Source organism: Dunckerocampus dactyliophorus, chromosome 16 (genome assembly GCF_027744805.1).
Source record: "Dunckerocampus dactyliophorus isolate RoL2022-P2 chromosome 16, RoL_Ddac_1.1, whole genome shotgun sequence".
In the NCBI taxonomy this organism is placed as follows: Eukaryota; Metazoa; Chordata; class Actinopteri; order Syngnathiformes; family Syngnathidae; genus Dunckerocampus; species Dunckerocampus dactyliophorus.
The window spans coordinates 13,971,766-13,993,569 of NC_072834.1; the positions used below are offsets into that span (position 1 = coordinate 13,971,766).

The following is a 21,804-nucleotide window of genomic DNA, read 5'->3' on the forward strand; positions in this document are numbered from 1 at the left end:
GTGATTTTATGACTTTATTCTTGTAATATTACCACTTTTTTTCTTGTAAATGTATGACTTTATTCTCATAAATTTAGGACTTTATTCTAGAAATCTCAGTTGTTGTTTTTTTTATGTGGCTCTAATACTCTGTCGTAGGCATGCACTTAACAGCCTTGGAAAAGGCATTTTTTGTTTTTTTAAGTACTTGCTACTTCCTCCTCCTTCTTCTCTTGGGTTAACAATGCAGGAATCAGGACGAGCGAGAAACCTGATCTCCAAACTAGCCGAGTCCCTCCCTTGTTTGTCTTGTGTTGAAGTGGCAGGGTTTCAGGTGAGAGTTGTTTAGTTTGGCTGCGTCGATTCCAAACTTCTCCACATGCAGACTCTCAGCTGTGTGCAGAAGCAACATGCACACTCAGCTGGTGGGCATCAGCCTGGCCATCATCGGCCTCCTGGGGACCGTCCTTATATGCGGGCTGCCTGCCTGGAAGGTGACGGCCTTCGTGGGCTCCAACATCGTCACTTCTCAGATATTCTGGGAGGGTCTGTGGATGAACTGCGTCATCCAGAGCACGGGCCATTCGCAGTGTAAGGCTTACGATTCCATTTTGGCGCTTCCCCGTGAGCTGCAGGCCTCCAGGGCCTTGGTGTGCGTTTCCTTGGCCGTCAGCGTGGTGGCCGTTGGACTGTTTGTGCTTGGGGCTCGATGCACCACCTTCTTCCGCCACGACTGGCCCACCAAAGCCAACGTGGGGCTGGCGGGGGGCGTGGTCTTTGTGATAGCCGGCCTCTTGTGCATCATTCCCGTCAGCGTGTCTGCCCACAGCATCATCACAGGTTTCTTCAACCCACTGCCCACCGAGGAGAGGCGAGGGGAGCTGGGTGCCTCCATCTACGTGGGCTGGGCTTCCGGAGCACTGCTCGTCATTGGGGGTGTGCTCATTTGCTCCACGTACAGATGCTAAAAGCAGCCAATGCCTCATCAAATAGTGAGGGTCACATGTACACTGTTTACTTTCAGTTTACTTCGAACTTTGGTCGGAACCTTTTCCTACTTTAATTTCTAGCATATAAAGTACAATACAACTGTGTCCACTGATGTGACTGTAAATACATTTTGTAAATGTGCTCATAGTTGTGTTTGATTGTGTGTTTTCTTTTACGCTGTGTTTTTATCTGATATCTGGATAGCACATAAAGAAGAATATTGTGACTTGCGCTGTACAAAATATGCCACGTGACATAAATGTTGCAAGCTGTTATTTGTTATTTATGTTATTTGACCAATGTCCTCCTCCGAGGAAATGCTTCTTTGAAAAGACTAACATGACGCAAGAATAACGTATGCATGCACATGGGAGAGGGCCTTTGATGAGTTCCTCCACACCAACCCTTAGCAAAAAGTATACTTGAAGTTCATTTTGTTAAGTATACTTACTATACTCGAAATGCATAAAAGAATCACAGAACATGTGTTTATTGCATCAAGGCTTTTTGTCAGGAAACTCTATTTCAACAAAATAAAACCCCAAAAATGTTAAAATGCTCTGGTTGAAATGATGACCATTGTATTGTTATAATAATACCATTTTATAGCAATAATTAGAGCCAAAACTGAAATCATAAATGCACTGTCAGCCAACAAACACACTGACAGCCAGCTCCTCTTCTAATCATGTAAGCTTTAGGGCAGGGGCATCCAAACTGCGGCCCGCGGTCCAGATTTTAGTGACCCGCGGCAAATTTTGACTATATAACTGAATATGGCCCGCACAAGATGCATGAGATCAACTCTGTTGCACTTCTCAGTTTCAACACTAGATGGCGACAGGCATGTAAATTCATATCTGTGCGGTGTCACGTCTACAAGAGCCATAATGATCAGAGCACTTCAGGCAGAGCTCTTTATTTATGATGCACATGCGTCAGCAATTCTTTGTTTACATTTTGGGCTTCTTTGACGTTTTGGGTTTGGTGAATGTAATTTATTATGTGGTTTAAATAAATGGATTCATAAAATCAATTATGAATGAATTTTATACTTTCATTCATACCATCCATCCATCTTCTACCGCTTATCCGAGATCGGGTCGCGGGGGCAGCAGCCTAAGCAGGGAGGCCCAGATTTTCCTCTCCCCGGCCACTTCATCCAGCTCCTCCCGGCAGATCCCGAGGCGATCCCAGGCCAGTTGGGAGACATAGTCTCTCCAATGTGTCCTGGGTTTTCCCCGAGGCCTTCTTGCCCCGAGGTCTGACTTGCCCTGAACACCTGAGGCGTCCGGGAGGCATCCTGACTAGATTCATAGACTTTATGTAATTCAATTTGTCTATTGTTCTATATTTGTACTTTGGAAAAAAACCCAATAATTATATCATAAAAAAGCACTGCATTATTGCTAGACAGACAGCATAATAGATTTATGCATATATCTATTATCTCTTATCTATTCATTGACTTATAGGCAAGTTAGAAATGCCACCTCTGTGGACCAAATGCTGCTGCTAATGTCATCAAAATGACCCATGGAATTAAAAGGTTTTCTGTGACCAGAGTCAGTGACATCAAGACATGTTTTGAGTTGTTTGTGCCACTGTCGCTGAAAAGAGTTTGCTTTTACAGACACCACCACTGTTGTCTCATATTGTCCAAAAATGTGATACTTATGTCCACTCTTCACAAAGACGCAGCTGTATCATCAAAAAGCCCACAATTATCCTTGACTATAACAAAAACAAAGGAGGAGTAGACAACACATCCTGACGCATGTGTCTAGGTGTGACACAGTGGTCGTAGCTGGTTGGCGCCGGTCAAAACTAAGAGTGCCAAAGGTTGTGATAAGCAAATGCAAGGCCAGAAGCGAGTGATACAGGTACAGCGAATGAACCAGTCTGCTCTGGTCACGCTATCTAACATGTGCCAAGAGAGGCCTACTGTATATGTAACTACATCTAACTGTCTTCTCAACCTTTTCAAATGCAGGCTGGTTAACGTCCAAAAGAGCAGTTTGACTGTTGGCAGTTTGATAAGCATCGGAGCAGTTGTTGGATGGAAAGGATAGTGGATAAAGTTCCTTAGAAAGTTCCAAAGCAAACCTTTGACGAGAAATCGGGAACCATTTAAAAATGGAAGCTCAATTGACAGAACTTAAAAGGCTAATTTCATGTGTAGAATGGCAGACGAGTCCATTGTTAAGTCACACATTGAGTGAAGGGACCCATTGTGCCCCGGGACCCAGACGCTGCAGCCTTTGTCAGACAGCTGCAGACCAGCACTCCATCCATGTCATAAGTAACACAGAGAGAATCTGCATCAGCATCCTCCTCAGCCGGCCCTGCCTCAACACCTACCAGAACAGCCTTGGCGGCCGCCCTCGACCACCCCCTAATACACACTGCACCCAATACCCAATACGCACTGCTTGCCCCAGCAGGTGGTGGTTCTATCGTTGGCTGGGCCTGGCCAGGGCCCACTGGTGAATGGCCGACCATCAGGCGCTCGCCTGCAAGTCCCTCCACCGGGCCTGGCTCCAGGGCGAGGTGTGGCCCCTCATTTCTGAGTTTCTCATAGGATCTTCTGAATCTTTGTCTGGCCCGTCACCACCTTTCCTGGTTGCCTCGCTGGTGAGATGTTCCGGGCATGCCCAGCCGGTAGGAGGCATTGGGGCGGACCTAGGAGATTATGTCCCAGGCCAGCTGTGAGCTCCCAGTGGAGCTGGAAAGGGAAGTGTGGCCCTCCCTACTGAGACTGCTGCCCGCGCAACCCGAACCCAGATAAGCGGAAGAAAATGGAATGGAAAGGAATTCACAATTCAATTCAATATGGCAGTGAAGATAATTACACATAGTTCTTCAATAGCTCTGTACATAACCGGAGTCGTATGTCAGTCAAAATTGCCACATAGCTTCATATTTTATACAGTTCATGTTAGCAGTTAGCATTTACTATCAAACATGAGACATATACAAGAAATGATCAGGATTATGCAAAAGACAATGCAGCCGAAGTCAAGGTAACATATTAAAAAGGTTTGAGCAATGGACACATTTTCCAATTAATCATGAAATAATAGTTCCACAAATGGAAGAGTAGAAAACACATTTGTAGAGTGGAGTTCAGGAGCCATCGAACAATTTACTTTTTTTCTACATAACTAGCCGCTACAAGCGAAGGGATAACTTTTGTTACAGATACCGCTGTATCTTCCCGCTGAGTTAGTCGATCCTTAATCACAATAATAAAGATAAAAGTTGCATTTCTGTGTGTCGCTTGAGACGTCTGTTTACCGCTAACGTCCCGGTTTATTCATCACACACCCACTTGCTTGAATTGCACTGTCATTATATTATTATCCCTTTTGCACATCTCAGTTTTACTCTTTAATTACTTTTTAATTACTGTATTTATTTAGGCCGCACGGTGGTTAGCACGTTGGCCAACACAGCTTGGAGATCGGGAAGACCTGGGTTCGATTCTCCTCTGGGCATTTCTGTGTGGAGTTTGCATGTTCTCCCTGTGCGCGCGTGGGTTTTCTCCGGGTACTCCGGCTTCCTCCCACATTCCAAAAACATGCAGGTGAGGTGAATTGGTGACTCTAAATTGTCCATAAGTATGAATGTGAGTGTGAATGGTTGTTTGTCTATATGTGCCCTGCGATTGGCTGGCGACCAGCCCAGGGTGTACCCTGCCTGTCGCCCGAAGTCAGCTGGGATAGGCTCCAGCATGCCCCCGCGACCCTAGTGAGGATGAAGCGGTATAGAAAATGGATGGATGGATGGATGGGTATTTATTTATTTCTGAAGTGTTGTGTACATATGTACAGTGAGCTCTCACTGTACATATGTACACAGTTTAACCGAAGTCAAATTCCTTGTTTGTGTAAGCATACTTGTGTAAGCTGATCCGGATTATTCTATATTATTGTACAATAGATCTAGTAAAAAAAAATATGGATTTACTAACTGAAACTGACCAACTGCAAGGTAGGCTTGAAAGACGAGTGTGCAGAACATAACTCACAGTTTTACTTGGACACATTCAAATTGAATATGTCAGTAACATGCATGGTCCAAAAATTAAATCTCTGGTTTGATTCTTATTTATTTCATGTTACTGAACCCTGTGGTATACATTGTGATTGAAGAGGCTGACACACACAGTGATAAAGTGAGGCATGCGTGTGTTATTTTTCCCTAACCTCGTCAGGCAGACAATGTGAAAGGAATGGATGACATGATGTCACTGTTTCAAGACTCCGCCCCCTCAGGTCCCTAAAGAGAAGGTGTGGTGCGTCTCCACCTGAGTAGTTATAGTCTGCCAGTCGCTCAGGCGACAACAGGCACAGGACGCTGCTGAATATTTCAACAACAAGGAAGGCTACAGAGGCCCAGGGAGGAGGGGAAGATGAAGATACAGTAGGGGAGGGGCTGAACGAAACAAGAACAAGTCCAAAGTGAGACACACCTGGAAAAAAGCACCTGGACACTTGCAAGCTAACAAGAAGGCACTCAAACCAGGCGTCTGTCACATGTGGACCAACAAGAAGGAGGAGAAGGGAAAAGACATCTGATTGACGTTGCCATGGCGTCCATGGGCATGCAGATGCTGGCCAGCGCCCTCTGCCTGCTGGGCTGGGTGGGCATCATCATCAGCTGCCTGCTGCCCATGTGGAGGGTGACGGCCTTCGTGGGCAGCACCATCGTCACCTCGCAGACCATCTGGGAGGGCATCTGGATGAACTGCGTGGTCCAGAGCACGGGGCAGATCCAGTGCAAGCCCTACGAGTCGCTCCTGGCGCTCAGCGCCGACCTGCAGGCCGCCCGAGCGCTGATCGTACTCGCCATCGTGACTGGCGCCGCGGGCCTCATCCTGGCCTTTGTTGGGGGGAAGTGCACCCGCTTCATGGATGACGAGCGGCCCGGGTCCAAAGGGAGAGTGGCGGTGGCGGCGGGGGCGGTGCTGATCGTCACAGGATTACTGTGTTTGATTCCCACCTCGTGGGCGGCTGGCGCTGTGGTCAGGAAATTCTACAGTGCTGCCATTGATGCTCAGCGCCGGGAGATTGGTGCGTGCTTGTACATCGGCTGGGGGGCATCCATCTTGCTCATCCTTGGAGGGGGATTGTTCATCAGCTCCACGTGCCCCCTCAAAGCGCACGACGCTGACAAGAGCCCATCGGTTCGATACCTGGTGGTCCGTTCCTCAAACGGGTCCAACAGGCCCGGCTCACAGCACAACAGGATACCAGCAGCTAAGCCAGCCGGGGCGGTTTTCAACCGGCCTCCGGGCTACGAGGGGACCTCCGCAAAGTCTGAGCCGCCTGCCAGGACCACTTGGACAGACGGACCTGAGCCAGGTCTCAGACAAGGGTCCGAGAGGTCCTGGGCCCCCTCAACCAAGTCTCAGTTGAAGCGACAGGACTCGGCACCATCGGAGCAAAGCGAGGCTCTGTCCACCAAGTCTCAGCTGCAGCGGGCTGAGCTGGACCAGACTTTAGACTCGACCAAGAGTGAACACGAGGACGCGTCTGCCAACCCATCAAAGACGTACATCTGACATGTGGACAAACTTCATTTGTAGTCTTTTTACTACTTACTTACTTCTGGGTACTTCTTCTACAGGTACCGCAACACAACTCACAAAATACTCTTTAAGCGTATTTAAGTCGTGTCACAATGTGTGATTTTTAATATATATGAATTATACCGTGACGTTTTAATAACAAAGACACTTGCTTGCCGCTGACTGGTCGACGGAAGATGTCCCAAGATCCCAGGAAACAATAAGACAGTAAATAACAGAAAGGTAATATAACAGCCAGTAAATAAATGAACTGAATAATAACAATAATGTGCACTTGTGTGTAAATGTGACTTTTTAACTTCATCTTTTGAATAGATTGTTTTTAGACTGATTTGTGTGTATTTTATTTTATTTTTCATTAAACAGCAGTTGCAAGCTTTTCGTCATGGTTTCAATAGCGTCACAGATCCACCCCCGTTCCTCACCCGCGGGACATCTGCTGTCTTCCACTGGTCAAACTGGTTTGACAGAAAGTGTGCTGCCGTGTTTGCGGACTTCTTCCTTGGTTTCACTCATCGTGTTCCTGCATCATTTGGGACCTTTTGTTTTTGCTTTTGACGTAAACACTCTTATTACTATAAACTCATGGGAATCTTAACCCACAACAACCAAGAACCATTTGTGCTTAAAGACAAAAAAATGGTGGATACACCACTGAACAAGTGGAACACATTGAAGACCCCATTGTTCGTGGTCAATCTACTCGTTATTCAAAAAGAACTCAATTTGACCTTTTTTGTGCTTAGTGCCACAAATACACTTTGACTTTAAAAAAAACATATATTTATTGAAAATTATTTAAACAGTGACATTTATTGAGTGTCTTATTAGCACTTTTGCTGTTGTGACAAATATGTCAGGGCAGACTTTCCACAGCAATTTTTAGGGTAAAAGCCAGATAGCTAGATTTTCCTAGCCTGTTTTACATGGATTTATTGAAGAAATATGGAAAGAAAAGTTTAATGGTAATGTGCGACACTCTATTAGCATTACAATTTTGAAAAATGAGCTTTTGGAAATGAGCTACCTTACTGCCGTATTGGGATAGTCACATGACAACCCATTTTTTCCCATCGTCACTTAGGAACTTCATGAGGTCAAGTCAAGCACAAATCCAAGCCATTCCAATCCACTTGATTTATATAGCACATTTTGTAAACAGTTTCCAAAGTGCTGCACAAAGTTGTAAAACAATATTTCACGATTGGCCGGGCCGAAATAACTAGGATCCCAGAGTCAGGTGATATACCTGAGTGAAGTTTCCTGGATGCCTCATGACAGCTCCAGTGTGCAGATAAAGTGTCAGAAGCCGAAAACCACACAAAGAAATCTCAATAAACACCCCAAAGAATAGTGCAAATTAAAAAATGTGCAAAGAAGTTGAAAGACAAAATGAACAGCAATGCAATTCATTCATTCATTTTCATTTATTTCAAGCAAGTGAGTAAACAGCACAAATGACCAGCATCGGATAATGCAAAGACGTTCAACAGAATACATGTAAGATCTAAAATTAAAATTGATTCAGTTATGCTCAAAAAGAGTGTGAAGAAGAAAAAATGACTGAATAATAATTGTAAAAATTACAAATGGTGCAAAAAGAAATTTGCAATTTGTCATCATTTACAATAAAGTCATTTATGCACTTAGTGACTAAAAGAGGTCATATGGTTCTATGTTTACATACAGTTGCATAGATTTACAATACAACACATGAAGTTGCACGGCAGCATTCTTCCTAACTCAGTCTTTTTTCTTGTTCTTTGACAGGAAGGCGAATTCTGTCAAGAAACTTGACCCCAATTACCTCCTTCCATCCAGAAATACATTGAAAACAATGTTGAAATCCAGATACACTGAGACCAAAGAGAAAGCGATGGTTCAAGTGAAAATGGCCAATGCTGTCAGCTTGACCTCAGATATGTGGTCATCAATAAACATCTATGCTTGCTTAATATATGATGTTTTACAATTGGCCACCAGATGTCGCTGTGGGGAGATGTTTCCAACGTTCCAAAAAATCGATTCTTTTTCTGAATCAATTATACCAAATGAGTCCATCGTTTCAATGTTTAATTTCTGCCATCCCTGGCTTTGTTGGTGCTCCATGGAGTGACGACAGTTGAAAGGGTTTCCAGGGTCGAAGTCATAGCCAAGATGGCGGCGGTTCAGCAACTCGCTGGGGGGCGTATCCAAATCGTGTGAAAATAACCACTTAATTTCACTCCTATTTCATAGTTTATTTATCCATGACAGCAGTTGACAAAAATGTTTTATTAAACGAGTACTTTCATTTTGTTATTTTTGCAAACTTTTTTTTTGGTGTCATGAGCACTTTAAGCAGGAATCGTGTGATCAGATATGAAGTAGTCACCCTGGCAGAATGACGCGCCCACGTCATCGTATTGTCTTTGCCTTTACTGGCCATCTTGAGCCATCAAGTAAATGCAATGACAAAAAGCAAATGGAAAAAACAAAGACAATACAGAAAAAACAAAGACAAAATGGAAAAAGAACATGACTATATTTGTATATTTATTAAATTATTGTCTTTATATTTCCACGTGTATTCCCTTTTAATTTTGTCATTCCTGTGATTCCGTATTTTATGCTTAAAAATAATTTATAGAAAAAATAGGTTAAATTTGCTTAAATATGCATGTTTTTTTCAAATAATAGGCTGTGTTCAACCATGAAACAGAATTATAAATTTTGGATCAAATGCAGCATTTCTTTCATGGAGTTGTTTTTAGGGTTTGTGTGTGTTTTTGTCATCTTAAAAGTGGACATGATTGTGTGAAGGAGGTAACAAGGTGCAGAAAGTGGCTAACAACTTGAATGAATAATGGTGGTGTTTATTCATAGCTGTATTGCATATAACAAACTGTGACTTAGTGCTTATGTCACACTTAAAGCTTCTTAAAGAGATACACACATCCAGGTATGTAGCCTTCCTCGTACGCAGTCACTGCTCTCTCCCACTCCTTCACCTCTGTGACCTCGACGCAACACCACAGTCCCTCCTCCTCCATCTGCTTTATCTCGTCCTCCAAGGCCGCTTTGTAGCTCAGGTTGTCAATGTTACCCCTGGTCGTCATGCAGATGAGGCCGCCTGTGTGGCAAGGAGTTACAAGTCAAGATACCACACACACAGAACCATAACGGTATAGTTGCACCCAAAATTCTCACCCTGTTTGGCAGCCTGACACAGCTCCCTGATGACCTTCACATGAATGTGGGCCATGCTCAGAGCACCAACGATTACCACTACGTCAAAGTGATCTGCATGGGGAGACACCATGTGACGTTATAAGATCATTGTGTGGGTGCGCAACAGACATGAATAAATTAATGACCTGATTGGACAGGAAGCGGATTCTGGCCGAGCACAGCCAGCTTCAGGTCCTGGTAGAGTCCAGTCTCTGTGGCCCGCTGCAGCATCGCCTCACTTCCATCCACACCCACGAAATGTTCAAATCCGTTTTTCTTCATCTGCACCAAAGAATCAATATTTCAGCTCATTTTTCATTGGTCTTTGGCAAATATTGTAGAAATAAAATGAATTCACTCCTAATGAAATACAGTCCTGATCAAAATTTTAAGACCAGTTGAAAAATTGCAAAATTCTACATTTTTGCACAGTTGGATCTTAAGGAGGTTCTAAGTAGAGCTTTAAAATGCAAAAAGAAGAAATGGAAGTGAGACAAAAATTTCTGAGTGAGCAATTTAATGCAAATAACCATGAAAGGGAAATAGGCTGTTCATCAGCTGATCAAACATTTTATTTCTTTACAATACAGAAATAAAATTTTCATAAAAGGGGTCAGTAATGAGTAGCTGCACCAGTCTTGTTGATCACCTGAGAAATTGGTTTGGGCATGCTTGATGCCAGTGTTTCCTGGAGGTGTTTCCAGGTGGTGAAGATGGCTTCCTGGAGGACATCCACTGTCTGGAAGTGATGTCCATTTTCGTAAACTTCCCTTGCCATCCATCCCCTAGGCCTTTTTTTGTTTCCCTTTTTGTGTGGCTACACCCTGTACTTTAGTTAGACTATTTATATTTTTGTATAAGTATATGTATATATTTCTTACTCCTGCGAATGACTACCTTTGTATTAAGCTTTTTGTTTCAAACCTTGTGTGGCGTCACCTGCTGCTGCACCCTGTTCTCTCCGTCTCTCTCTGTCACAGCTTGGCGTGCAGCAGGAGCCGGGAAAACTGGGCACACCTGCAGCTCATTAGTCCTTCCCCCTACTTAACACGGGGCAGCTGTGAGACGCTGGTTCCTTCCATGTCAACTCAGACAGTACACTCGTGGTTCGTCAAACTGCTCAAGCTCTTCAAGACTCGGTGTCTCCACAGCTGGGGTGTTCCAGTTGTCCCTTGTCCTATTCTTTTTGCAAGTTTTGTGTTGAGGACCTTTTTTCCTGGGGCACCGCAAGCTGCGGACCTCAGCGCTTTCTGTTCACTACTGTGATTACCTCCACGCTGAAAGCCTATTGTCATTCGCTCACCCGCCCTCCGCATTCTGTGGTCCTCCGCACACGCAAGTGTAACACCTTGCCTTGTCCTCCCTGCATTTGGGATCCAAACACTGCCTTACACCAATCATGACATGATGACTACAAGTACAGTCATGAGATGCTTATTTTGAACAATATGTTCTCAAATAACCAAAATTTGTCCTGAAAAAGCCAGTCATGACCACATAGACGAGGGTCTTCAGTCACCAGGGATGCCACCTGCAACATCTCCGCATAGCCACCTGCCGTTTGACGCCCCTGCACAACCTGAAGTTCCTTTGTTCCATTGAAGGAAAAAGCACCCCAGATCATGATGGCACCCCCTCCACTGTACTGTGCGGAAAACATCTCAGGTGGGATCTCCTTGTCATACCTGTAACATTGGAAGCCATCAGGACCGCCAAGGTTACAAGCAATGAGGGCCTTGAGAGGCCTTCCTTACACAGCTCAACAATCCGACCGCATTCAAAGGGACAAAGCTTTTTTGCCTTTGCCATCAAACGATCATGGCAGTGTGAACACCTGACAGAAAATGACACTGAAGCCACATTTTTGCCAAGAGTTTGCCTTTTAAATGCTGTGGTTTTAAACTTCTGATCAGCTGATGAACAGCCTATTTCACTTTAATGCTTGTTTGCAATAAATTCTTTACTCAAAAATGTTTTTGTGTGTCACCTCATTTCTTCTTGTTTGAGTTTGAAGTTCTACTTTCAACCTCCTTAAGAGCCAACAGACCAAAATCAAAATTTTTGCTATTTTTCAACTGGTCTTAAAATTTTGATCAGGAATATATTATGAGATATTACACTCTATTGCTTTGTCGCTGATAACATAAAGCTAAGATGTGGATGTTTAGTTCAGATAGTTTAGCATATAACAGTTTTTTTCCCTAAATTAAGCATTTTCAAGCATAAAAATGACTAAATGAATTAAAATACAAATATAAGGCATTCAGAACACACCTTAAAATTCTGATGCTATGTAGTACACTACACTGGTCACTAGGTGTCAGTAATGTTACTGTAATGTTCAATGAGACACACAAGACTAATAGGCTTTTATTGCAGGTTTGACTGATCCCACAACAGACACAGTAATAATCACATAATAATAATGCTTATAACAACACTACTGGGCTACTGTTGCAGCTGTAACCCACGCAAAGCTAAAATTCAACTCTGAACCCTCGACGTCACTTCCTGTCCTCCACACATGCGGATCCTTTTTATTGCAACATACACAAACATGAGTATGTCTAATATGTCTTATTTCTGTTATTCTGTCTACTATATTGGCTAATACGAGTGTAAAGGTGACTATTATTACTATTATTATTATTGTAGAATTATTTAATTGACAATACTTAAAAAAATGTTGAGTGTCTCATGCATGTTAAAGGTGCTGTGTACCAGTTTGGCCACCATTCCTGTGCCACAGGCCACGTCCAGCACCACAGCGGCTTGGCGCTTGCCACTGAAGTGGGTGGAGACAGCGCTGGCTGCCAGACTGGGTGCACGGTAGTCAACAACTGTTGAATCCTGTTGAATGGAGTTGAAATTTCAGAACAAACACGTCTTTGTTGACACACTACACAAGAATCATTATAAAACCTAGGGCTTGGTGATTATATGATCGTGGTCAGTGATCAGGATACATTTTTGGTCGACTACGATGATCAGCTGGTAGCATATGGTGGAATCAGAATCAACCTTTTCACGCTCCACTTGTTGGAGTTATCCTCGGAAGATGAAGCTATTTTGAACATCAATTGTGTAGCAGTGGTGTGGGTATCTCCAAAATGATGTGGACAGCTAGCTAGCTAGGGTTATTCGCCCAGCTTCTGGTCGTTGGACTCCGAAACAAGCAATGCTCTTAGTTTGGATCTAGTTTCTGTCCCACAGGGAAGCTACAGGTGAGTATCAAGTTTATGTGGTAAGTGCTACCTTAGCAGTCGTAGCAAAAATTCTGAAAGTGTCATTTAACAACTTTGCTCTTGTGTTGTCATTATAATAATTGTGTCTTGTTCTCACAACATTATTGTGTGTTTAAGTTGTTTGACATAAACACAAAGTGTGTCCGGCTTTGTGATACATTCCTGATCAAAATGTTAAGACCAGTTAAAAAATTGCAAAATTTTGATCAGGAGTGGAGTGACGCTATCACAGGGGTCTCCAACAGGTAGCTGGTGAGCTAGCAGCTGAGTTGAACAGCTCACCAAAGGGTGAAAGAATATTTGCTTCAACTCTGAATATTTGTATAACTGTTCCATTCAGACATAATGCTTCTATTTAATGACAAATGACCACAAAATAGCATAAATAAAAAGATAGATGCAGTGGTGCACTTCTTGTGCAGAATTTTAGCCTGCAGATCCTGCATAAGAAGGGAACAGAAAGGTTTTTTTGTGGTATCAATTGCCTTTGAGTCTGTGCAGGTGTGTATTTATTTGTGTCGCTGTGTTGGATGACTGCGGCTCTCTCATTGGCTGCATTTTCGGAGGGAGATGTCAGTTGGACTTCTGATGGACTTTTGGACTGATGGACTTTTTTGTTAAAACCCTGCTGTTTTTCTTTTTTTTAAAATTTAAAGTGAATAAATTCATGTTTAGAGCAAAGAGGTTGTCAAAGTGGCTTTCGGGAATCGAAATTCGGGAATTGGTATCTGTTCTTTACATTCGGTCTCTGGTGTTTCCTCCAGCTAGGGCGTATAACAACCTGCTTTGTAAATAAAGTACAATTTAAATGTTGACATAAAATATCACGTAAAAGACAAATAGCTTTAATAGTGATGGAGATTGGATACACCTGCACTATTATAAATACTGTTATGGACAATGAATTGATGCTGTTTTAAGACAAGCAGGACAGATTTCTATAAAAAGAGATATTTAAATTATTATTTAATTCTGTTACTTGTGTTATTTTGAACAGAAAAATTAATTATCGACCAATTCATAGTACGTATTTGTATTACTCTAAAAATCCGGTTTCTTGGCCCTGACACCAAGGTGACCTTTTTATTTTTAGGGATTTGGCAACCCTAATCCCTGCACAAACCCTCAGGGCTTTAAACGGGTTTAATGTGTTATTTTATATTATTCTACATTCGTTTTACTGTTGAGTAAAATGTGTATTTTTCCTTTATCTTGTTTAATTTGCTTTGTTGTGTACTTTGCAGGTTAGCACGTTGGCCAACACAGTAACAGCTTGGAGATCGGGAAGAACTGGGTTCGATTCTCCCCTCAGCATTTCTGTGTGGAGTTTGCATGTTCTCCCCGTGTGCGCGTGGGTTTTCTCCGGGTACTCCGGTTTCCTCCCACATTCCAAAAACATGCAGGTGAGGTTAATTGGCGACTCTAAATTGCCCATAGGTATGAATGTGAGTGTGAATGGTTGTTTGTCTATATGTGCCCTGCGATTGGCTGGCGACCAGTCCAGGGTGTACCCCGCCTGTCGCCCAAAGTCAGCTGGGATTGGCTCCAGCATGCCCCCGTGACCCTAATGAGGAAGAAGCAGTATAGAAAATGGATGGATGGATGGGTGTACTTTGCATGTTAATAACATTTTGAACGAATGTCGAGTTTCTTTTGTTTTTAGTACGGATGCTTTAAAACTGGCAGGTTAAAAACAATATAAAAAAATCGGGATAATAATCGAGATCAGACGATAATGTAGACGAAAAATAGATTGTGATAATTTTCTGACTGAAGTGTGCCTGAAAAAATGTGTTATAATTGTCACAATATAGCGTAAGACCAAGCATCCAATCAGATTGCTCTGTTGTCATCAATATACTATTCACAGCCACTTGGGGGCACAACTGTGGGATTGCTATGATGTGCTGTGATGTACTAAGCGCATTAATTACCTGCTCAAAGGTGCTGGCCCAAACGTTGTAGAAGTCTATTTTCTCAGCTGTCGTGCAGTTCTGTTGAGCTGACAGGACAACATCTTTGACGATTTCAAATGTGCGGCTGTCCACTGCAGACATTTTGCACTCACCTGTCAAAGTCAGAAGGAAGCAGAGACAACGTAACACAAATAGTTGCTTGTTTGACACATTAACCAAAGAACAATTTTTTCAAAATGTTTTTTTTCAAATTGTTCGATAGTTTTTGTGCAAAATAACAGAATAAAATAACTGTCTTTTGGGGTTTTCTCAATCGTATGATGATTTAGCTTAATTTTCACATTGGGTGCCCCTGCAACCCTGGCTGGGGATCAAACCCGCGCCCTCTGACATAAAAGGCAGAAGCATATACCATTACACGACCAGAATTTAAACGAAAACTGCACTTTTTTTGACATTTTGCCCATCATCCACTCTTTATGTGAGACATGAACACACATCTTTCCATTTTCTGTGTATTCCAGTTAGTGAAAAACTGCTAGCACGAGGCAGCTAACAATGAATCTAATGAACGTACTTTCCCCAGAACAAAAGGCAGTGGTATCATCTGCAAATAATACCAACTTTAAGTCCTTTGTCACTTTACAGATGTCATTGATATACAAATTGAACAGTTTTGGTCCCATTATTGACCCCTGGGGTACTCCACACGTAATATATAAACTTGCAGATGTGTGTTCTCCTAGCTTTACAAATTGTTTCCTGTTTGCTAGGTAGCTTTTAACCCAATTCAAAACTAATCCTCTGATTCCGTACCTTTCTAATTTAGTTTTTAAAATGTGGTGATTAATTGTATCGGAGGCTTTTGTAAGATCCATGAATACTGCGGCTGCACTCTTTCTGTGGTCTATAGCAGTAGTAATTTCCTCCGTGATTTCAATCAGTGCCATGGAGGTTGAAATATTAGCTCTGTATCCGTGTTGACTATCTGCCAGTAATTCATTCGTATTAATAAATTTGTCCATCCTGTTATTAAACAGTTAGCCCTAACAAAACCTGCAGTAGTGGAATCTTTTTTCCACCTAGCCAAAATCAACTGGAAAAGACGCCCTAGATCAGCTTGACCAGACAGACAATTCTCCATCGAGTAAGTCACCATTATATTGATTCTGATACTTCTCGTACTTTTCTACAGGATAATTTGTTTTCCAAGAAACAGCTGGCAACCCTATTGTGCTTGTGACGTGTATAGGCGAGTTGCAGTTCAAAAGTGACAGTTTTCTAACAAATGATTAAACTACACAAAAATTATGCCTATGGATATTGCCATTCATCCAGGTCATTGTATTCTCAGGGCATTGCCGTGGTTGTCTTCGAAAATGTTCCGCCCCTTCCTCTTCTACGTCAACCAAAACAGTCCAGTTGTGATCAATTCAGTGCCCTGAGAATACACAAAAATTCCTAACCTGTTACAAACTAAAGGAACACAACACAAAAGGAAACACAACTTACAGCAAGTCAGCGTCTTTGTAGTTCACCTGCAGAAATGAAAGCATTTTCATTTGTGCAGTCAAATAAATTGAGCACGGGCTTTGCCTAGAGGGGGGTGTCACTCTGACTCAAACCAATCTGCTGGGAAGTCCTCCACTTGGACTGCATGCTAAAAAGCTAACACATGTTGCTGTCTTTGTTAAACCATCTTCAACTTTATTCGTCAAAGCGGTCGATGTATGCTGCATTTCAATCATGGAAACCTGCAAAAAGTTGTCGACTTGTTTCAGACATCTGTATTGTGTTTTTGTGTTGTAGTTAAAGCTAGCCAACTAAATAAATAAGGGATACCTTGCTGGCAGGGTCAACAGACCAGTTTGGTTTTTTATTTAGTTTTTTCGCCTTTTTTTGTGTGAAACAAATTCAGTACTATTTTACACAAACCTGAACAGTGTATTGATGACAGCAGAGCAATCTGATTGGATGCTTGGTATTATGATATATTGGGACCGTTATGAGACATTTTCAGGCAGACTGCAGTCAGGTTTTAGTGGGGCTGGTCACGATATAAAATGATCATGATATACTTTTTACATTACAACTTTCATTACTATCAAATTTTTTTCATTTTTAAAGCATCTGTACTAAAAACAGAAGAAACTAGATAATAATTCAATATTGTATTAACATGCGAAGTAAACAATTACGAGTGTTTGTGCAGCGATTAGGTGGCCAACTCCGTGAAACAAATGACAAATAAGGCAGGTCCAACCGAATTGATTGCTTTGGTACAAATTTTGTACTAATTGACACAAACCTGAAATTAATTTGCTGCATGTAATAAAGTAATACAAATACATACAGGAATTGTTCAATCATTATTTTTCTAGTCCAAAATAACTCAATTAACAGAATGAAATAAGAATTTAAATATCTTTCTTTTCGAAATTTGTCTTGCTTAACTTAAAAGGGTATAAATTAATTTATAATAGGGCACGTGTATCAAACCGCAATCATTATTAAAGCTATTTATGTTTTATGTGACTGTCAACATTTAAATTGTACTTTATTGACAAAGGAGGTATGCGCAGGCCTAACACAACCGGAAGGCGGTTCAGTCCGGTTCAGTCCTAACTCCCTCCACCTAGGGACCCAGTCACTATTGTTGTGTCCCTGTGCAAGCCTCCAGTGCTGCCCACACTGGTGTATGAATATTTGGTGGTGTTTGAAGAGGCTGTAGGACTGCCCCAGGGCAACTGTGACTGCCGATGGAGATTACCACCACCAGTGTGTGACTGAGGCGTGAATGAATAATTGGTTCACTTCATTGTGAAGCGCTTTGGGTGGCGTGAAAAGCACTACATAAAATGTTATCCATTATCGTTATTAAGAGTTGGCCCTTTGGTGAGCTACTCATCTCAACTGCTAGCTCACAAGCTACCTGTTGGAGACCCCTGTGATCGTGTCACTATCATAAAGCTGGACGCACTTTGTGTTTATGTTAAACAACTTACACACACAACTAGTGTTTTGAGGACAAGACAAATATTATAATGACAACACGAGAGCAAAGTTGTTAATGACTTTTTAAAAATTTTTTTGACTACTACTGCTAAGTTAGCACCATGAACGTGATAGCCACTTGTAGCTTCCGAACTAACCACATGCTTATAACATGCTTATAACTTATAACATTCCAATTTCTCTGGAGGAAAAACTTACATTTTTATGTGTTAAGATGGTATGTCTCTCCAGAACTTGGAGCACCTGTAGGAATTGGTTGGACCGACTGCCAAGGCTCGATCAACCTCCATTTCTGCAAAGCAGCTTTAAATTGTTGACCCATTTTGTGGTCCCTGAAACAGGCCTTTTTGTATATTTCTGAAATACACATTATTTTTCAGTTTTGGGTAAACTTACCTTTTTTTTTTTTAACTTGTGACACTTCGAAAACTTACCTTTGTACCATTTCAAGCTATTCTTTGGATTTGAACGACTTGAATTTTATTTAATAACTGGAAAAAGTGGGGTGATCTAAAACTTTTGACTGGTAGTGTATGTTAGCATGCTAAATACACACCCCCTTGCTAACACACACATACACAATAAATTCAATATATTGATCCTTTACCACTATATTTCTGTATGCTAACTGTTGTATATCATATTGTATACAAGTGTAGATGTTACTCTTTAAAGTGTCTCACACAATCACATATACAGTCCACGTCACGCGAGGAGAACTTTACGAGTGGAAAAGCACAGATGGAGCCAAGACAGGACGTGTTGTCATGGTGACTAAGGCCAAATGGAGATAACACAGTGGACCCCTGTTGATCAAAGGGGGATGCAGAGAGTATAAAGAGGATTCTAGGCTGGCAGAAAGACAGACGTTTCCACGCCTCCCTTTTCAGGACGACTGCATGAAACTGTATCTTTTTGCTTCTATCAATTAGACTGTAAAACATTTAAGATGGTGAATCTGAAACTGACAGAGGCTTGGTGAGCTTTGTTTCTACAATGAAAATGATCCGCGCTAACATCTGGTGGTGAATGCGGGCGATTGTCGAAACATGCGTCCTGGACCGTGGAGCCGCACACGAAGGTAAGCAGAAACTTTTTCTGAAACCTCTGCAGATTGGCTATTTTCAAATTCTGTGGTGTGAGTTTAAAGATGTTCTTCAATTTCTACTGATCGTATTCATATTGATAATATTGCAGTGTGATTGACTGAACCTATTTTATTTATTGTTGATTCTATGTTCTATGGCATGCTGGAGATTGCGGGCCATGATGGCTGCAATGGCAGGGAAAAAGTACAAGTAACTAAATCTATGGAATACAGGGCCACACTTTTTGAATAGGATTACTGAAATAGGTTAGCTTTAGGATGATCTTCTGATTTGTTGAGATGCATTAGCATACATACAGTACATGTAGTACATCAGAGCGAGTTTTCCACAAGGCTGATGATGAGAGAGGAAAAGAGAATTCTCAAAGCTTCTCAAGCTTGCGTATCAGAAGCCACAAGTGGGACTGAAGAGCAGGGGGCGACAAGGTCGCCAAGAAACATCGGATGCTGCAGACCAACGTGACCGCTCCACATCACGACTCCCAGCCATGGCACCCCCTCACGGACAGGTACAATTACCATCAAATATTCCTGTACCTAATGATGCTTTTTGACTGTCTCAGAACATGTACTGTCATAAATGCCCTGCCCCTCCTCTGGAATGAAGCTATGGAAGAAGTCGCAGTCATCCACATACAGTATGTATTCCCAGCAAGCAGGAACAGGCAAATGGAACAGGCAAAGTTTAGTAACAGTACATTTACCTTTAGAAGTAGCCATTGTGAAATGCAAATTACAGTCCAAGACATAGGGTTGGATAGCAGAGGGAATTAATCAGGTGTACCTGACGCCAAGGCTGCGGGTGCTTTTGTCCCTGCTCGGATGTCAGTGTATGACATTAACCATGTTGATCTTGATTTGAGTATACAGGAATTGATGGAGAATTGCTTTCCCTGAAGAAAGATAAAAAGGTTTGGGAAAAGGTGCTAGAACGTTAGATGGGGTGTGGTGTTATCCAGGTAAGTATTTTGCTCCCACAAAATTGACTTTTGTTTTGTGTAAAAGTGCTCATGGTGTAACACTTTGTGAAAAAATATTCTGGCCAAAACGATGTAATCAGTAAAAAACAGTTTACTCAAAACTAACATGGCAAAAGGACTGCTATCGAGTCCATGTGTAAGTTTTACAGATAAGCCAATCAATTGACTTGTGGTTTGTTTAGTGTTGCAAAATCCAGTGTTTAAAAGACGTTGGCAACCCTGACGAGTCTAACATTTTAATTAGTGTGCACACATAATAAATAGGCATGTTGTTCTGTGAAGATAAACAGTTTAGACATCGCACCTGTTGTTCCGTGAAGACAAACACGAGGAGAGAAACATCCAACAGGCGTTGCATAGCACCTGCTGTACCGTGAAGATTAAACACGAGGAGACACACGGCATCAATGCAAACAGGTATTCTAATATCTACTTGTAATTATTATTTACTCACTCAGCTAACAAGTTAATAAAACAATATTATCCTAGAAAAGACAAGAAAAATAAGAAATAGAATAAGAATAAATAAATAAATACGGAACAGATCACGTCAAATGCATGCATGCTATTTTACATTTGATTGGAAATGCACAAATAAATAAATTAACGTACAGAAGTCCTGAATTGGCTTTACTCGAAGAGTGTTTCCGGCAAAAATACACTCAGAAAGGACTACCCAGCTGGTTTGTCATTCTTGTGTTGTCTTGTCATTTTTATTGTGTTATTGTGTTAGGACGGAGATGTCTGATGTTAGTCCAGGTATCTGCTGGAGCCACTTCTCCAGTGTGGGGGACACGGCCCCCAGTGCTCCTATGACCACAGGCACCACTGTTGCATTAACCTTCCAGGCTCTCTCCAGCTCTTCCTTGAGCCCTTGGTATTCCTCTAGTTTCTCGTGTTCCTTTTTCCTGATATTGCCGTCATTGGGGATGGCTACATCGATCACGATGGCTGTCCTCTGCTGCTTATCCATGATCATGATGTCCGGTTGGTTGGCCACAACCATCTTATCGGTCTGTATTCGGAAGTCCCACAGGATCTTAGCCCTCTTGTTTTCCACCACCTTGGGAGGTGTGTCCCATTGAGATCTAGGGGTCTCCAGTCCATATTCTGCAAAGATGTTTCTGTACACTATACCGGCTACTTGGTTATGACCTTCCATGTATTCTTTTCCTGCCAGCATCTTACACCCTGCTATGAGGTGCTGGACTGTTTCAGGGGCCTCTTTGCACAGCCTGCACCTGGGATCCTGCCTGGTGTACACTTTAGCTGGGTTAGTAGAGAACAGCTTGTTTATTTTCCTGGCTTCTATTTCTCTTGTGTATCTCCTCAGTCTTGCAGCCAAGGCTTGGAGACTTTGTTTGGCAGTTTCCAGAGCTTCAGGTATGGGCATCTGACTGTACCCCTTTTCTGGTTGCACCTTTCTGGAGTTCTGACAATTGGCTTACTTCCATCCGTGTTGCCTTGATTTTGGCTTCGAACTTTCTCCGCCATGGTGGCTCCTTCTTGACGATTTTCATGTTATCGCTATGCTTGCCAAGCATCTCCAGGATCACTGTTGCTGTAGTGTATATCAGCTCATTGGTTTCAGTGATTGTCTCAGGAGGGATTGTTCTTATTGCTGCATTCACATCAGCTAGGAGACTTTCTGGTGGTACTTCACTCATTCTCGCTAGTCTGTGTCGGGGTTGACAGGCTCTTATCTTAGCCATGATCTGAAAATGTTCTGGCGCCGATGAAATACCAAAAGCCAGTCTCTGAAAGCAAT

The 21,804-nt window shown here is 42.2% G+C and overlaps 3 protein-coding genes across 4 annotated transcripts; 2 read left to right on the top strand and 1 right to left on the bottom strand.

Annotated features, from left to right (window-relative positions):
- The first annotated feature begins 323 nt into the window (after positions 1-323).
- LOC129168803 (claudin-4-like) lies at positions 324-1,938 on the top strand. The gene has a single exon (XM_054754485.1). It carries the CDS (start codon positions 390-392, stop codon positions 945-947), a length of 558 nt encoding a protein of 185 aa, XP_054610460.1. The 5' UTR covers positions 324-389; the 3' UTR covers positions 948-1,938.
- A 3,366-nt stretch (positions 1,939-5,304) lies between these two features.
- Positions 5,305-6,941, top strand: LOC129168790 (claudin-4-like). Its single transcript, XM_054754461.1, has one exon. The coding sequence runs from the start codon at positions 5,561-5,563 to the stop codon at positions 6,533-6,535; it is 975 nt and encodes a 324-aa protein (XP_054610436.1). The 5' UTR covers positions 5,305-5,560; the 3' UTR covers positions 6,536-6,941.
- Positions 6,942-9,416: 2,475 nt separating this feature from the next.
- On the bottom strand, positions 9,417-18,226 carry LOC129168797 (methyltransferase-like protein 27). 2 transcript variants are annotated; one of them, XM_054754475.1, is made up of 7 exons: positions 18,147-18,226; positions 16,446-16,471; positions 14,952-15,085; positions 12,494-12,622; positions 9,919-10,054; positions 9,752-9,844; positions 9,417-9,674 (listed from the first exon to the last, which is right to left on the bottom strand). In XM_054754475.1, exons 3-7 carry the CDS (start codon positions 15,072-15,074, stop codon positions 9,472-9,474), a joined length of 684 nt encoding a protein of 227 aa, XP_054610450.1. In that variant the 5' UTR covers positions 15,075-15,085; positions 16,446-16,471; positions 18,147-18,226; the 3' UTR covers positions 9,417-9,471. The 2 variants fall into 2 exon arrangements, with proteins under 2 accessions (XP_054610450.1, XP_054610449.1); XM_054754474.1 differs by lacking the exon at positions 18,147-18,226 and having other exon boundaries at positions 16,446-16,490.
- Positions 18,227-21,804: the final 3,578 nt, after the last annotated feature.

What these genes read in the sequence shown, in the direction of transcription:
- LOC129168790 (XM_054754461.1), top strand. Translation starts at nt 5,561, where the DNA reads ATGGCGTCCATGGGCATGCAGATGCTGGCCAGCGCCCTCTGCCTGCTG.
- LOC129168803 (XM_054754485.1), top strand. Translation starts at nt 390, where the DNA reads ATGCACACTCAGCTGGTGGGCATCAGCCTGGCCATCATCGGCCTCCTG.
- LOC129168797 (XM_054754475.1), bottom strand. Translation starts at nt 15,074, where the DNA reads ATGTCTGCAGTGGACAGCCGCACATTTGAAATCGTCAAAGATGTTGTC. An exon ending in GGGCCAGCACCTTTGAGCAG is followed by an intron (nt 12,623 to 14,951) that starts GTAATTAATGCG and finishes TCCATTCAACAG; the next exon opens with GATTCAACAGTTGTTGACTA. An exon ending in GTGTCAGGCTGCCAAACAGG is followed by an intron (nt 9,675 to 9,751) that starts GTGAGAATTTTG and finishes CTTGCCACACAG; the next exon opens with GCGGCCTCATCTGCATGACG.